Below are 16,497 nucleotides of genomic sequence, written 5' to 3' on the forward strand. Positions count from 1 at the left end.
TATTGTCAATGATGGTGATAATTGCCCTATCACAGCTCATGACATGCAACAACACTGGCTGTTTAGATGGCTGGCATCGGGTATAAATCATGATTACACTGTTGTTACAATGCAACCACTTTAATTACAGGACATTTGTCTAACTTTCAGTGTGGGCAAAATGAGATTTATAGACAAGCATGTGAATAGTTATAGAAAAGTCGAGCATAAATAAACTCCCTTCTTATTTACCAAAGGTCTAAAATTAATTGAAGTTAACTGAATACATTACAGTGTTCAAACTTGTGCAACTGACTCAAACTGACTTAATGACTTGGTCTTATAATACAGTTTTTATAATTTCAAATTCAGCATCCAGAGGCTGAGTCTATATGTGGCCATGATATCACAATAACAATATTTGTTAGAAGTGGTGTGCCACTGGAGTCTATCTCCAAGAAAACTATTATTGTCTTTTATTGGCAATGAAATGCTTTGTAAAAGCAGTGTGAAACACCTCTTCTCTTACTGTATACAGTAATGTAAGGAATCTAAAAAAAATCTGGGAAAGCAAACAAAGAGGCCACAATCTTTGAGATTCAAAATAACAGTTTTTGCTTTAGGTGAATTATTTCACCATCCAGTATTGAAAGTCAGCTTTTACAAATATCTACAAAATCACACAGAATTTGAAGAAAGTCATGTATGCCTTCAGCCCCTAAATTAATAAATAATAAATAAATCATTTTTACTTTTATAAATGTATATTTTTTGTATGGCTAATGTCTCACATACCCATGCCCAACGACATGAATTATTTTATTGGCTTTCCCCTATGGGGCCAGAACAGCAACAGTTAAATTTTGACGTTGAAAATAAAATATGACACTGAAAACGAACGCTGAACTGAAAAAGGAAAAATTGGCATTGAAACACTTGTACTTGAAAAAGTTGTACTGGCACTGAAGCAAGTTCCACTGAAAAATAAAACATTAAAAAAATTACAATCTTACAATCTTATCTTATTTTGATATTTTGTTGTTATGATGTGTTCTTCAATGTCAATCTTCAGATTTTTTCTACATGTCTGTCCTTTTTCAATGACAGTTTGTTTTTTTATGCTATCAGTTCTTTTCAGTGTCACTGGTTTTCATTTTCATCTTTCTGTTTTTCATTTTCAACTTTCTGTCACCATTTTGGCATAGAGAGGAGGGCTCATACTGGGCCTACATTACCCAGTATGCCTTGCAGCCTGATGAAGATATCCGAGGGCAATGGCATCATGGCGGAGATTTTGAGCCAGACTGTTGTAATTTTTGCTCTATGACTGTTAATATCTCACTTTATCAAGATTTAATATTAATTAAGTACCCATTTAGATTCCCAATATGTGGTCAGTTAATCCAAATAACGGCTGTCTGTAAATCTGCTGCAATGTTTTTGGGTGAGACCAGCTGGTCATCTTGCAGCAGCAGCCCGAGTCCTGCGTTGTCATCCCAGGGAGAATATGATCTAATGAACTGATCTGTGCAGCTCTTTGGTGATTTGCTGCTACCTCGAATGTCTCTGTAGCATTTTGATATATGATATAATTCCTTTATGAGGATAAATGTTGGTCTCACAGATGAAATATAACAACTGTAGCTGCCACATTAGTTTGTCTGTATGTAAAATGAAGCTTTGTGTTTTTACTGGACAGAACAACAGCGCTGCCTCTGGGGCTCTAAATGTACACATATCGCCACATGTCAATAATAGAAATGTATTAAAATGAACAGATCAGTCTATATTAAATTTAATTTAATATGTTGGTTTTCCCCTGAAGGCCACAAATTACCTATTGCTTTCCCTAGGCAGGTGACCCCCACCCCATCAAGGACACATCTGTGAACACCACTATGTAGGAGGTCACTTGACCCAGCAGGGTCCCCGTCGACAGACGCTGTGGGGACCCCCAATAACACAGGTCCTCCTGCACTGATGGGGTAATGTTCACCAAGTGGTGCTTGTGCCTCTTGGGATCCAAGCACAGGCTGGCGAACCACTGTTGCAGGAGCCCCAGTGGAACAACTGGATGGCCCGCTGCTATGATTCCTAACACCTGCATGACAGTCAGAGTTGTCACTGATACTCCCGCCGCAGTCTGAGGACTGCCTGCTGCAAGGCCATCCGTCTGGGTTCCGACAGAATGCCTGCAGATTGACTGAGTCGAGCACAGCTCTCAAATATTCCCTCCAGTGCTGTGGCTGGGGGACCCTCCTCTTCCAGTTGATGGCAAAACCTAACGGAGTTAGGTGCAGCACCAACTTGGCTGTGTGGAAAATGGCTCATTTTCTGGACCTGGCTATGACAATGAGGTTGTCTATGTGGTTGAGACGGCAGGGGCTGATGGTGCTCTGCCCTGCCTGCGTGCTCTCCTCCTCGCCGTGACAGAAAAATTATCAGAATAAAATAAGATAATAAGATTGAAATATTTTTAATGCCCGTGTTTTATTTTTCAGTGGAACTTTTTTCAGTGCCAATACTTGTTTCAGTGCCAATACAACTTTTTCCAATACAGTGTTTCAATGACAATGTTTCCTTTTCCAGTTCAGGTTTTGTTTTTAATGTCAAACATTATTTTTGATGCCAAAATTTAACTGTAGCTGTTCTGGCCCCATACTATTCACTGTCTCTTGGACAATTAAAAGATTCAGAATTCTGTTGTTGTGAAGAAAGTTGATTGATTATATTTCTGTTTGTTTTGATACCATTTGGCCTTTAGAACTCTTAAGTCATCAGACATGAGGCACTTGGATGTTTGATAGTCTAGATTGAAGCTTAAGGGTTTTTACTAGACATGAATAGTCAGAGTCAGTTTCTATTGGCCTTTGACTTTCTGGGTGTGTGTATGTGTGATTGTGCAAGTGATCTTTTTGTCTTACTGCTCTGTGTTTTTTGTCTGCAGTGTTTTTAAATCATTTATATAGCACTTTAGTCAATAATGGTTGTTTTAAATGTTTAATAAATAAACATGACTTCTCTATCTCACCCCTCTCTTTTCTCTGTTTATTCTGGGTACTCTCCAGTTATGTATTATTTCAGCTTCTTTGTAGTCTAGGGACTCTCATCCATGCACAACCAATCTGACAGACCTCAACAGCCCAGTAATCAATTGTATTTTTTTTTTTTTTTTCAGAAATGTAACTGATTGACAGAATTATGTTGTGCACCAAATATGCATTCATTTGATGAATATGCGACTTGGTTTTTTATTTGTTTCATTATGTGTTTCTTTTCTTTCTGCAGAAACTGCAGAGAACGACTTTACTCTGTAATTGCAAAGGGACAAACAGTTTTTTGTGTTCTGGGAAGATATTTAGAATAAGTTACCATTGATTTGATTTGTCTTTTAATAGTATGACCAATCAGAGATAAAAATCTCAATTTCAACTCAATATTTTGGCATTTGTACTCAGTAAGGCACAAGCTGAGGGAAAAGTATGATAAAGAATGAACATTTTAGAGATGCTCCTGGGCCCCGTTACCTAAAAGCACCTTTAGGCTAAATTGATCTTAAAACCTATCTTACAAACCACTATACATTTGCAGTGCCTTTTCAAAAAGCATTGCTATTCGAAAGCACAAGAAAGTACAAAGTACTCTTAGAGATAACTGTAGATTGATGAGCGTGTTCTACCATCTCATTATAGACTGAAAAGGGGGCACAGTTTAATAACACATATGTTAATGTTCACACGAAACCCAGTTGTTATCAGTAATTATGTACTTTGGCTTTTATGTGTATGATCAAACTGCACCCCTATCAATAACTATCTAGAACTAATGACACTTATTGACACTGTATTGCATTTGCAAGAAATGTGTGTATCAGGCAGAGTTAAATATGAATAACAACATAAAGAAAAGCGACTTTTGTTTCCATACTATAAATATTAAGGCCAATTAAAAACATGTATTGTGATTTTAGAATTTAACAATTTTCTAAAGCCATCAAATCTCAGACATTTGTGGGGGCACATGCCCCCTCTAATTGAATGGGTATGACGCCTCTGGCTGCAATGCAACATCTTACATTTGAAGTCTTTATATCTTTTTTCATTTAATTTCATCTTTCAGCCTATACTTCTATCATTACCATTTATCATTCACCTCCTTGTGAATACCAGTGGTGTCTGGTGCAACAGTAATGATCTTTAACTGTAAAAATTGCCTGATACAAAAGAAAGAAAGAAACAAAAAAATAAATACCATTCATGTCATTCATTGAATTTATTAGGAGCCACTAATGCAGTGTGAAGATTCTTTGTCTGCTTCTTCCCTTTAGTTCATCTTTTTGATCCTGCAATCATATGAGTTTTTTTTTTCTTTTTGATTTACGCACTCTCTATTTTATTTGCCATCACCCCGACAGCAATTATATCCAGCATAGCCTTCACAATCACGACTGCAAACAGTATGATGAAGAGAAGTATACGTTTTGTAACATTATCTATACTTTTGTTTTGTTGTTATTTGTCAGGCGCTTTTTGAAGTAGCAGTGAAGGATATTTTTCTTATAACTCTCCTATACCTATACCTTATACCCCTTCCTATACATCTCTAGATGTACAGTACTATAATATTATAATATTATACTACTGTATATTAATTTCGTCTGGCCACAATGGCACTTTTCCTGATCATCTGCTTTTCTTTTTCTTTTTTATTCATCTAATTCTAATGTGTTTATGCAGACTAGTTATTTTTCTTATCTTTAGTGAAATCCCAGTTTCCAAATGAGGTCTCACACAAAAATGTTGACTTGTTGTCTGAAGGTCTTAATTTGCACTAAGGCGAGATGTTGAGCATCAATGAGTTAACTTTCTAAAACTTGAAACATCTAAAACCAGAAACATGTGAGATGCTATAAGCTGGATGTGTCACTATTAACTGTTAATTAGGCTGCTTTTCATAATACTCATACTGATAATTCTAACTGCAGCGATTATATCTTCTGTATAATTTTTGTTTACAGTATGCTTTGTAATTTATGTATTTTCAATATCTAACATGGTTTATGGAGAGGTAAATGCAACTACTTACTTTAAATCAACTGATCGATCTCTTCAGCACCATGGACAGCTAATGGTGAGAAGCTTTTACCAGCACTACACATGCACTTGTGAGTGTTGTTTTGGGAATCATGTGTAAAAATGTACAAGCTTTTTTACAAAAAGAAAAAAAAACAAAAAAAGAAATAAGCTAGAAAATACTTTATAATCAGTCATTAAAAATCAATCATTTACTGGGAAACGGTGCCCTGTAAGGTAATTTGAGCAAATCATCCCTTCTCAGCAACCACATTTACCCAAATATTACTTGTTCATTACTGTCAACTTACTTTCTGTCTTCACAAAAATTATCATGATGTTGACTGAAATCGATGTGTTCTTGAGTATCTGTAAATGTTGGTTTCTCCAGTTTCATGTGTTTGTTTTTAGGCTTTTTTATTGTGGTAAAACTGGTAATATTTTCAAGTTACAAAGAAATTTAAAACACCTCTTTATCCTTTACTCCATTATAAATTAAAAAAGACTGTTAGACATCAGACATTCACAACTCCCACACTCTGTATGTTTCCTTAGTTCAGATGAAAGCCACAACCTACGCATAAGACTAACCACTTTCCTGTATTACATAAAGGATAATTAGTAAGTTCACTTTTTAAACATACTACAGATGGGGAGGCCAAGATTCAAAAGTTATTAGAAGATTAAGTTTTACCCCCAATCACTTTATCATTTTAGGTGTAATGAAAATTAAAGGAGAATTGTTTAGCTAGTCAATGTTAGTGTATGATATAATCTGGCATAGCATGCAGATGCTGCATTTGTCCAGAAAAACATCAATTGCAATGGATTTGATTGAATTTGACTTATATAAACCTTGCTAAAGCTGAATTAAGTCTTCATTATCATCAATTAATTCACATCACCAAACAACAATCAACTGAATTGTCTTTCTTTTGCATGTGGAAAAAAAGCTAATAGGCTAATCATTTATTAAGAATTAGAATTTCTGTTTGGATGTCCCACGTATTATGCAAGTATTACAACTTAAACACCAATTGCCTAATTACCAATACTGTACTGATCACCCTCATTTGAAAAAAAAACTTTGATCTGTCTCCCATGTGAATCCCTATGCTGCTTGCAATCAAAGAAGAAAACTGAAAACCCTGAAACTATTTTTTTCAATATCCTGCACATAAATGAGGACTGCAGACAAAATTTAATAAATCACTTAATTTTTGTTCTTTAAGAAGGTCTTTTGAATAGTCTTAATGCGTCAGAAAAAAGGCAATAGTACTGTCAGACGTTGAACAACACGTTGTCATTATAAGACCACCCACTGACAAGGTCCTTTTCTAAAACGTTGAAATGAATTGGGGCAATTTTCATATTTGTTAGAAGATGCTGCACATCTCAACTTAGAACATAATAATGTCAAATATCTTCTAGATCCTGTTTGCCTTTGTCAACAACTGAGAGTGGATCTTTTTTTAAGTCTGACAGAAGTTCAATCCGCAACTACAGTACTTAACCTGGGACCACTGAGTTCACATATTTGGGAGTACCAGCAGCAGGTAACACATCCATCATTGACTGGACATAAAATCATTATTCTGCCAAGCAAAAAGTCAAAGATCATTGTTATCACTTTAAATAGTTTGCTCACAGGCAAATAATTCTTAAAAAAACAGAATGTCATTGCTAAACGACACAAAAGAGGCTTTATATTGGGAAACTCGTACTATGGTGATAATGTAAACAGTTCTGTTTTTGTAAGATTTACATCAAATGAGCTGCTTTACAGTTTAAGTAGGCCATATTTGGACCAACCAAGACTCTCGCTATCCCTCCAGCTCTCTTTTAAATAGCATACTCTTAAATTATCCATAATCACAGTAACATGTAAGAGTACAACCATTTTACTCACATTTATAGAGGCTTGTCAGAGAGACCATTTAGAAAGTTTGTGTATCTTGTTTCAATATGTATGTTAAATCTGTTTTATATGGTTGAGCACATTTTTACATTCATACATACATACATACATACAGCTACGATTACTATTTTCACTTGCAATTAGCCAATAACTGTCTACAAGTATAATATATTCTGTATATATATTAGCTTTTAATACTCCAATTTGGTTATACAGTTGTTCATGCATTTATTATTCATCACATTTACAGCAAAGCTCTTTTCTGACATGCATAACTAATCTACATATGTCAATATAGCATGAACGTCTGACACACCATGAAATGCAGGGTGCACATCAACAGTGTTAGCCAGTAATTGCTGATATTTTAATTACAGCTTTAATATATTAAAACATTGTTAATTTGTGTTGCCTTTAATCGCCTGTCTGTACACTTATGAAACTGCAATGATATCATCAAATGTGTCTCCTAAAAATGATGTTCTTACACAACAAATTTGCCTAATAGCTACTGTGATTTGAAAGAAGTGTAATGCTGCCCAGATTATGTTTTATATCAACATAATGACAAAACATTTATAATGAATATATCCTCTAATTGTTCACTGTCAACTGAAGGTTCTATTGTACTGTAGGTATCTGCAAAACATTAATTTTCAGTGTTTTCTTAGTTTTCCCTTCAATATCCCCTAGCAAGTAAAGCATAGGTTGGGCAAATAAACCACTTAGTTAAGATTAGGGAAAGTTAATCATCTTGGTTAAATGTTGTCTTGAAGCAAGAGATGAATCTCAGTCTCCAGTGCTGAAGTTACAGACTTTGTATTTACGTCCATCACAAACTCTTCTCTATCACTTTTGCACTGAGGTATACAAACTTCACCCTAATACCGACAGTACATACAAGAAATAAGTGACTGAACATATGAACTAAGATAAATTTGTTTTGTGTGAATTTACTATATCAGATACAAGACGTGTATTACATATTACAGTAGGGGATCTTCCCACAGAGGTGTGACATGGAATAACATGCAGGTAGGGTAGACCATACATTTTGTCCCTTGCTTGTAGACTCCCTTTGAACTAAACTTAAATGTGTTTTTATTTGCAAGTTAGCTGTACTGCAATAGCACGTGGCTTGGCCATGTGCAGCTGTATTCATTTGTTAAGACGTTGATATGCATTCTTAGTCAGTAGGCCAACAAGGTCCTCACTGAGTACATCTGCCAACTGTGAGTACATCTGCTAAGTTCGAGTCTGTATGAAATCGTACGCACACACAGTTTACTCACTGCACTTGTATTTATGTGGTGCTGGCTGCTCCACTCTCAGCAGGCAAGCTGGCATCGACCTTGGGGTGATGCGCTTGATCTTCGCGCACGCTTCACCTCTTAATGATAAAATGAGAAAACTGGGTCGGAGATGTACATTCCCACCAGAAATAGTGGGAAGTTAACATCTTCAGCTGAGCACCAAGACTTCCAACTGGGAAATCATCTCTAAATAAATCAAATGAGTTTCACAAATAGGTGAGGAGCCTATGGGAGGCCCAGGTTTGCTCCTGGGAGGCACGAACAAGTCTGGATGATTAACTGAGAAATGAATGACCTGCTCATGTTTCCACTAGAAACCTACTTGAGCAATCAAATGACTCTAAATTAAATGATATTTGGTACATTGAGTTCTTTAAAGAGACTGATGTTGTTTTCCATGACTATTTATTATCTCTTTTCAAGGAGTTTTAGTCATTCCCCGAAGCAAAACCTGTAACATTTTCTTTGCTTTCTTTAAAGTGCAGTTTTAAGACAAAGCATCTTCTGATTTCTCTGTCTTTCATACAGTCAGCAGATAATTGAAAATGTCATACTGTATTTGACATAAAAGACAATATTACAACTCAAACAATGTCCACTAAATTGGACCAAAGTGAACATTTTGCAGCTGTTTAAAAATTTTCTACGCAGTGCTTTTAACCCACACAGCTTGCAAAAGAGATTATAGGGAGAGGGAGAGAGACAGAGAGAGAAGGAAACTGGTCATGCATGTGTATAGAAAGGAAATGGTAGTCTGCCATAAGATATATTAAAACTCACCAGAGTTGGGATCGGAGTTGCCATCAGCTTCAGTCCTCTTATCAGGGGAGGCCTGCTCGTAGAAGTCGTCTTGCGCCTGCACCAGAGGGAGAGGTTGTGTGAGGAGGGAGCCACTGCCTACAGGCTCGTGGTCCCCCAGACCGCTGTCACTGCAGCTCTCCTGAGAGCCATCCGGCAGGTGAAACGTGACGCGTCGCTGCGACTAGAACCAAGAGCACAAAACAGAGCCTCCGATGTTAGTGCTCTGCTCTGCCGCCTTCAAATTTTGCTTTTCATACAATTATTTTACACTAAGCTGAGCTCATGCATGGCACTTGACACACTGAGTACTGATCAGTACTACAGTGTGAAATAAGCAGCCTTAGCATTTTGTCTGAACTATGAAATATAAATTAAACATTTACAAATGAGGAAGGCATTGATGGATAGTAAGGTTTATTTTCAGTTTCAGAATACCGAGAATGATGGGAGAGTAAAAGATCTATTTTGACTTGGGCCGAGTTATTGATGGGAAGGGGAGTTAACACATGGCAAATACAGTCACGTTTCACTGCACAATGACAACCAATAACAGCATGCAAATTGCACATCATGCACTGTAAGAAAAATTCAGCTAGGTGAAAAGTGCAAAATCTGTGAGCCTTTCATAAATACATAATGCAATTAATGTCAAGCAATGAAGGCCACGAAATTCCTATATGTTGGTGGCAGTGTATAATTATGTTTGTGAGACCTGCTGCAGGAACATTTACAAACTGGTTGTTTGGTTTGTGTTGTCAGTTTGTTTGGGTGTTGGCAAAGTCAAAGTGGCCTGCGGAGTTAACAGAAGTCGCCCCCAGGGTGTCCTTCTTCCCACATTCTGCACTCTCATTGAGGAGAGGAATTTCTTATCCCCCAAGTATTCTGGGACATGTCTTATAGCCCTTCTATCGGAGATATGCATGCTAACACACACACACACACACACACGCACACACACAGCCACACACGCTCACACACCATCCTTATTAAAGCCATCCTGATTGAATTTCCAATTGTTAATTCCGAGTGTCTTTTCCCCTTGCTCTAATGACATTTTCCTCAGGCTTTTTCATAAGTCCAGACACAAGCTTCCAGCTAACCTTTCGTGAGCACAGAGAGGTCCCTGTCACATCCTTGGTGATGACAGACAGAGACGCGTTTTACAGTAATTATTGGCAAAAGCAAAGGTCACCCAATCTGCAGTCTAATGCAAATGACCTCATTATATATTTTAGAACTGCTCCAAAAGCATGCAACATTCAATTAAACAAAAAAGGGAATAAAGAGAGAAAAAAGGGGGTGTTGGAGGGGTGTGTGTGCAAGGGGGGTAGGGCAGTTGGGGTGTTGAGAGAGAGGTGGGTTTTGGTGGGGGAATTGCAGACCTTGGAGACTGTGGAACACATGATGGCTTCAGATTTAAATACATGGAGTTGAATTTGCATGACAGAGAGACCGACAGACAAACAGACAGACAGATAGATAGATATATAGATAGACCACACAGTGTAATACTAACACATTTGTGACATTTTTTGTTGATTACCGGAAATAAAAATCCTAAATCCAGAGTGTATTGACAAAAATCTAAATCAGGATTTTAAGTCTTGCGTAACTACTCAAAGTGCAGAATCAAGCACATTTAAATGTAAAGGTCTTGTAAAACAGAAGGAATCAGGAAAAATGTCACAGTTAGTAATTAGAGAAAGAGGCAGATGATCAGATGTGGCATTTCCAATGAAGATGACATAATGTGGGCAAAAAATCCTTTCTAAAAGAGTTGCCTCTCTTGTTTGTTTGTGTGGCAACTAAAGTATAGTGATTAGGCAATGCAGTGTTATCAGTTTTACATAAGGTAAGGCATGAATGCTATGTGTGCAGTTTAAAAACACTGTGCAAAAGGGGGAAGAAAAATGCACACAGAGAAACAGACGAGTGAGGCAAGCCTTAAAGATCCAACATGTTTGGTGTATCTGCGCTTAATTAACAGTGGCTTCTTAAGTTCTGCTTCCTGCTGATGCCAAAGAAGTTGGCCTTAGGCAAGGTAGCCATCTATTTGTTGGCTGCTCTGAAAGTGTCAAGCTAGCAATACTGATACTGGCAGCTTTTCTACCACTGGGCATTAACTGTATATTTCACAACAAAGTCAATAAAATAGTATTCAAAGTCAAATATCTTGTATTATTATAAAACCTGGATAAATATATTTGATTAATGAGGGGATTATACTACAACTTTATATGATATTATATGAGGTATAACATGGGAGAAAAAAATGAACATAATTTGAATCCATTAAACAGAGTAACCCACAGAAATGAAATCTAGTACAACTAATTTTTACAGCCTTACTGGAGCCTGGTTGACATTTTAGGTTTGAGATCAGTACATGATGGAGTTCACGCAGATCAGTATTATGTTAAGAAATGTATGCGAATACTACGATGCATTAATGAATGAATTAAAAGGAAACGCAGTAGGCAGGAGGACATTGGAGAAAAAAGGCTTCAGCTGCTCGAAGCCCAGTAAAAGGAACTGACCATCCTACTTCTCAATTAATGACATGACAAATGTGATATAAGTAGAATTGTGTTCTCATGTAGTATACAAGACAAGTAAGGGCAATAACTGAAGTTATATGTGTATGATTACTTAGTATATATAATTTGTCTTGATTTTGACTTAGAAAACTGGCTTATTGTTGATTGGGTTAACAGTTACTGTGTGTGCTGTCAAACACTGCTGGGCTAAATGAAATCTTGCTCAGGACACTGATAGATTTTATCACGGGCTTTGTTTGTTCAGATCAGGAGAGGTTTACTGTAAGAATATACTATATGCATCGATGTAAATAAAAATATCCAGTTTTAAATTACATGCAGAGTCTGTGTATGTTCTGCGTGTGTTGTCTGCGGTGGTGTGTTTATTTGTGGGTTTAATCATGTTTGAGGATATTTGTATTTCTCTGTTGCTGACAGTCACTTGTAGTAATATTAGCATAAGACCGGCTTAAACTATCCCTGCTGCCAGTTTACAAGATATTATGGCTTATCTCGCCTGCTAACCCTTATTATCCGCTTGTTTTTATAATTTGCCTGACCAAACACACTCACTTTAACAAACACAAAGCAAATAGCAGCACTTTGCTGCTGGAAGGTTTACATTCCAGCAAGCCTGCAAATTATCAGGGATAGCGTTCGCCCTTGGGTCTTCCTAGAAAGGATATAACATTGAGCAAACTGAAATTAAAATCTGACAAGGAAAGTGCAATTGCCAGTCACAGCTTTATACAAATCATGTTAATGGAAAGTATGAAAGTGGTGAGTTTTTGCTTCTCACAGATAAGTTTAGCTCTATAAAATGTTAGTTGTTGTGAAAGTAGGTGGTAGCAGTATTACAAATTAATTCAAACTGCATCAGTTTTATTGATCTAAAGCTTGGGTTTTCATTTTCAAGGAGTAACAAGTACCTGATTCAAACTGAAATTGAGTATTATATATAGTTCTTAAGCACTATCTGTATTAAAAGTCTATGATTCAAACAGAAAACAAAAGTAATAGATTAAGTGGTTATTCACCCTCAAAATCATATAGTGCCTGTTACCATATCATGCATTTCAGCACTGCCCTGTGCCACTGCAGCGCTCAGAGTCAACACTTCTGCTGAAAATCACAATCAGACAGTGAAATATACAGAATCACTACACAGTAATGACTCAGTACGATCGAGCACCAGACTGATACAACTTTGGTTGTATGTGACAGAAAACAAATAGGGATAAGGCTTATGGCTCAGAGCATGAGCTTTCTCACTGCTTCTCTGTCTTTCTCCTCCTGAGTGTGAGCATATGGAGCACAGTGTGCAAGTCAAAAACAACTTCTGTGTTGCATTGTGTTCCAAATGAAAACAATGTAACACTACATTTCAGACAGACGTTTAATGAGAAGAAGCACACACTGAGTAGAAAGTGCATGCACACACACGCACACACACAAAATAATGCAACCTCCTCACCCCCACAAATAATCTTATCTAACAGCAGTCTGACACCTGCAGTGAGAGAACACTTCCCACGAGTCCGTTCTCACAATCAGACCACTGAGGGAGATCATTCAACCAGGAAAACAAAACTCACAAAAAGATCTCTTTCTCTTCCTCTCTCAGCCCTGATCTTCACTCTCTCGCCTTCCCTGAGAGACCAAAGGCGCTGTGCCATCTGCTGGCCACCTTGGAAAATACATTTTATATTGATAAAAGGCCACAAACGTGATTGTCTTCTTTGTTCCTTCATTCGTGCTGATGATTTTATTTTATTTTTTATTTTATTCTTTCTCATTCCTTTTCTTTCTTACACCTTTGCATTGCTGTTGCTGTACTTCAACACCAGCTGAATCAACAAAATGACAAAGTTGGGATTTATCTGATATCACTAAACCTTAAATAGAATAATGTATTTCCTTTTTTTGATGTTTTATCATGTTTAGAAAGTATATTTCGGTGTCATACTTTATTCTCCACAGTGTTCATCCACAGCCCTGACAAGCTGTAAAATTCCATAAAACATCAAATCAAGTAAAACATTAGCAGCTGATAGACACTGCCTCCTGTCAACATTACATTCGGATTTCCTTTGGGCTCATCCATAAAATGAATCACAGTCTTAGTCAGACAGGGCTCTATTTTGATGACATAAACACAGTCAAAAACAAGCTTTTCAAACAGCTTAAAAAAGATGAAAGACATGGAGATAAAAAGAGTTCCCAAACTTGTTTCTGTAAGCTACACTCAAATAAAAAGTGACAAATAAATCACAATCTCTCCTGTCTTTGATTTTGACTCTAATATTGACGTAGTCTGCTCCGGCTGCCTCTCCAGAGGCTAAGTCTGCCGCCTTCTGCTTTTCATCATTAAATCATAGCCAGGCAGTCCTGAGAAACATCTGCATTCTGTCACATCCACAATGAAACCCGATCAGTCACTCCCTCGCTCTTCGGTTTACCACAAATACGCATACACACACACACACAAAGACAAACAAAAAGATACATAAATCTATCTAAGTCACATCTGACCCATTTCCTAAATTGCAAACTTGGAGGAGTGGACATGTAGTGTGTGTGCGTGTGTTACGTCGAACAGTAGTGCACTTTGTGTTAGTCATTCACAGAACACTTGCTTAGCATGTGATTATCAGCACAGTCCATCATTTTGACTCTTTCTTGGCTAAATGATTTTATGTAGATTTATGGATGCACTATACAGCAGGCGTGTTTATTTATTTATCCTCCAACCATTTATCGTCTAATCCACATAGGCGACACTTGGACATTTTTTTTCATAAAAAAAAGCATACATTTATGTTTAGATATATGGTATGTACGTCGCCAGACTCGCATTCTCACTGTCATCCTTCCCAGATGACAGGTGCTGAGACAAGTTCCCTCTCGCTGATGCCCTCAAAGTCCAATTTGTTTTCTTTTCATCTGTCAACACCCCCCTAATTACCTCCATCTCATCGTACTTTCATACATTAGCATGAGCAGCCCTCCCCACTGGTTTTTTCTTGTTAAATAGATATTTGTGTTTTAGTCTAATTTGTGGTAATCATGCTAGATATATCATAGTTAAATGGTAATGGATGTGCAACAACACAGCAAAAAAAAAAAAAAAAGATCCCATTTCCTTTTACATGTGATCATAGAACTAATATCTTTTTGATGAAAATGGTGAGACGGATCCAAAACAGTAAATTACGGGCTATAAAACCAAAACAATGCGCTGAAAGATGCTAAAATGCCCTGTAGAGCTGAGAGTAACTGCAGGACTGGATGATACTTCTCTGTAGTATTGTCACCTTGAGTTATATTTGAATTTTATTCTTTTGTTAATATAAAAATATCAATTAGTGCAGCTTTAAGATTTCAGTTGCGCTTGATTTGGTGACCATTATGTAAGAAATGTAATAGAAAAAGAGAAACTTGTGTATCTGTTTACAGCACATTCAACCAAACTGTGGAATGGCTCACTGTCACACATTGTTTCAACACAGAAGAATAGAAATCAACATCATGGTGTATGCATCATTTCTCTGTCTATCGTGGTAAATACTGACCCTTAATTATATCAAAAATGGGTTTTATAAAGTAAAAATCTTAAGGATTATAAATTAAAAGTTATACAACAATATTGTAAAACATTGTGTAGAAGGCACAAGATTGCTGAAATTCGAGGTACATATTAAGAGTTTATTGAAGTTCCCTCACTTCTTCACTATATAGCATAGCCACTATGTGTAGGATTGGACCCCTAACACTGAGATTTACTGGCTTTTAATAAAGAATATTTTTCTACAACCACAACCATACTAGAGCATAATAGATGCTGGAATAAGGTTAGATGAAATAACCTAAAAAATCTACGTCTAGTGGCTTTAGACTATTGTAGCATAGACTCCTTTGATGCCGAAAAATACATTCTCTATTTTATAGGCTACAAATCTTAAGGAACAGACCTTCTAGGATTATCTCTGTTTACTTCAGAATAGCTCTCTAAGTATCTGAAGTTAGGTTTAAATTGCAGCTAACAGGCTCGGTGGTGGTTGAGGTAACCAACTGTGACACTATAGGAAGCCTGCAGCTGAAAACATGAAATGAATACATTGCCTAAGCATACATGTCTAACTGTTATATCTTGCTAGTCTACAGATGGGCAAATCTTCACTGCTCCCTTTGGCCAGTTTCAATTGGGGACATATAGAAGAAGCATAATTTACCTGAACAGCCTTCTTCAGAAGGATGAAATTTCATTTCAAATTAATGTCATCTAGCACCACTTGGGGCTATATTTGGACATCTTAGGCTCATCTATTCTCTTTCACTCTCCACCCCGCAGTGACCTGTTACCTTTTCTGATGAATTTCACCTCCCTCTCCCTCTACATCTCCCTGCTCATCCTAACTTTGTTCTGCAGTTAAATAACCTGACTTGGCTGATTGGGAACTGTGAGACTGGAGTAGTTCAACCAGCTTCCCATGTGCCTTAAGCAGAGCTGAAGAAACCTGTGCAACTGCCACAGAGCATTAGCAACAAAGTTAACCACTACTGACTCACTCATCGGTTCTACCCTCCACCGACATCCACAGCCATAAAATGAGAGACACAGCAATTCTTCTCTAAGTGTGTCTCCTGCATCAGGATGAAGGATTTGACACTCAGAGACAGTTAACTACAGAGCAGAGCAGGCTAGGCCCTGAGCACTGAATGGGGAAGCTTGATGTGTTTATGAGTTACAGTCCATGTGATCTTTGTGCTGCACTCAGCTGTAGACAGTGCACACTGTTCTGTAGCATTATGGAGGGTGTTAGCTTTTTATTTACTCGCTACAAATGCTTCTGAGACACACATCTGTGTCATCACAG

At 37.2% G+C, this 16,497-nt stretch overlaps 1 protein-coding gene across 2 annotated transcripts in view; it reads right to left on the minus strand.

The window, feature by feature from the left end:
• LOC122982905 (protocadherin-9) overlaps positions 1–16,497 on the minus strand; it is a 213,038-nt gene that overhangs the window by 60,516 nt on the left and 136,025 nt on the right. Inside the window, exon 4 of one of the 2 annotated variants that reach the window (XM_044352541.1) lies at positions 9,063–9,138. In XM_044352541.1, coding sequence (XP_044208476.1) covers positions 9,063–9,138 — 76 coding nt within the window. Of the gene's footprint in view, positions 1–9,062; positions 9,265–16,497 lie in introns of both variants that reach the window. The other variant, XM_044352532.1, reaches the window with a different exon arrangement.

Source organism: Thunnus albacares, chromosome 1 (genome assembly GCF_914725855.1).
Source record: "Thunnus albacares chromosome 1, fThuAlb1.1, whole genome shotgun sequence".
Taxonomy (NCBI): Eukaryota; Metazoa; Chordata; class Actinopteri; order Scombriformes; family Scombridae; genus Thunnus; species Thunnus albacares.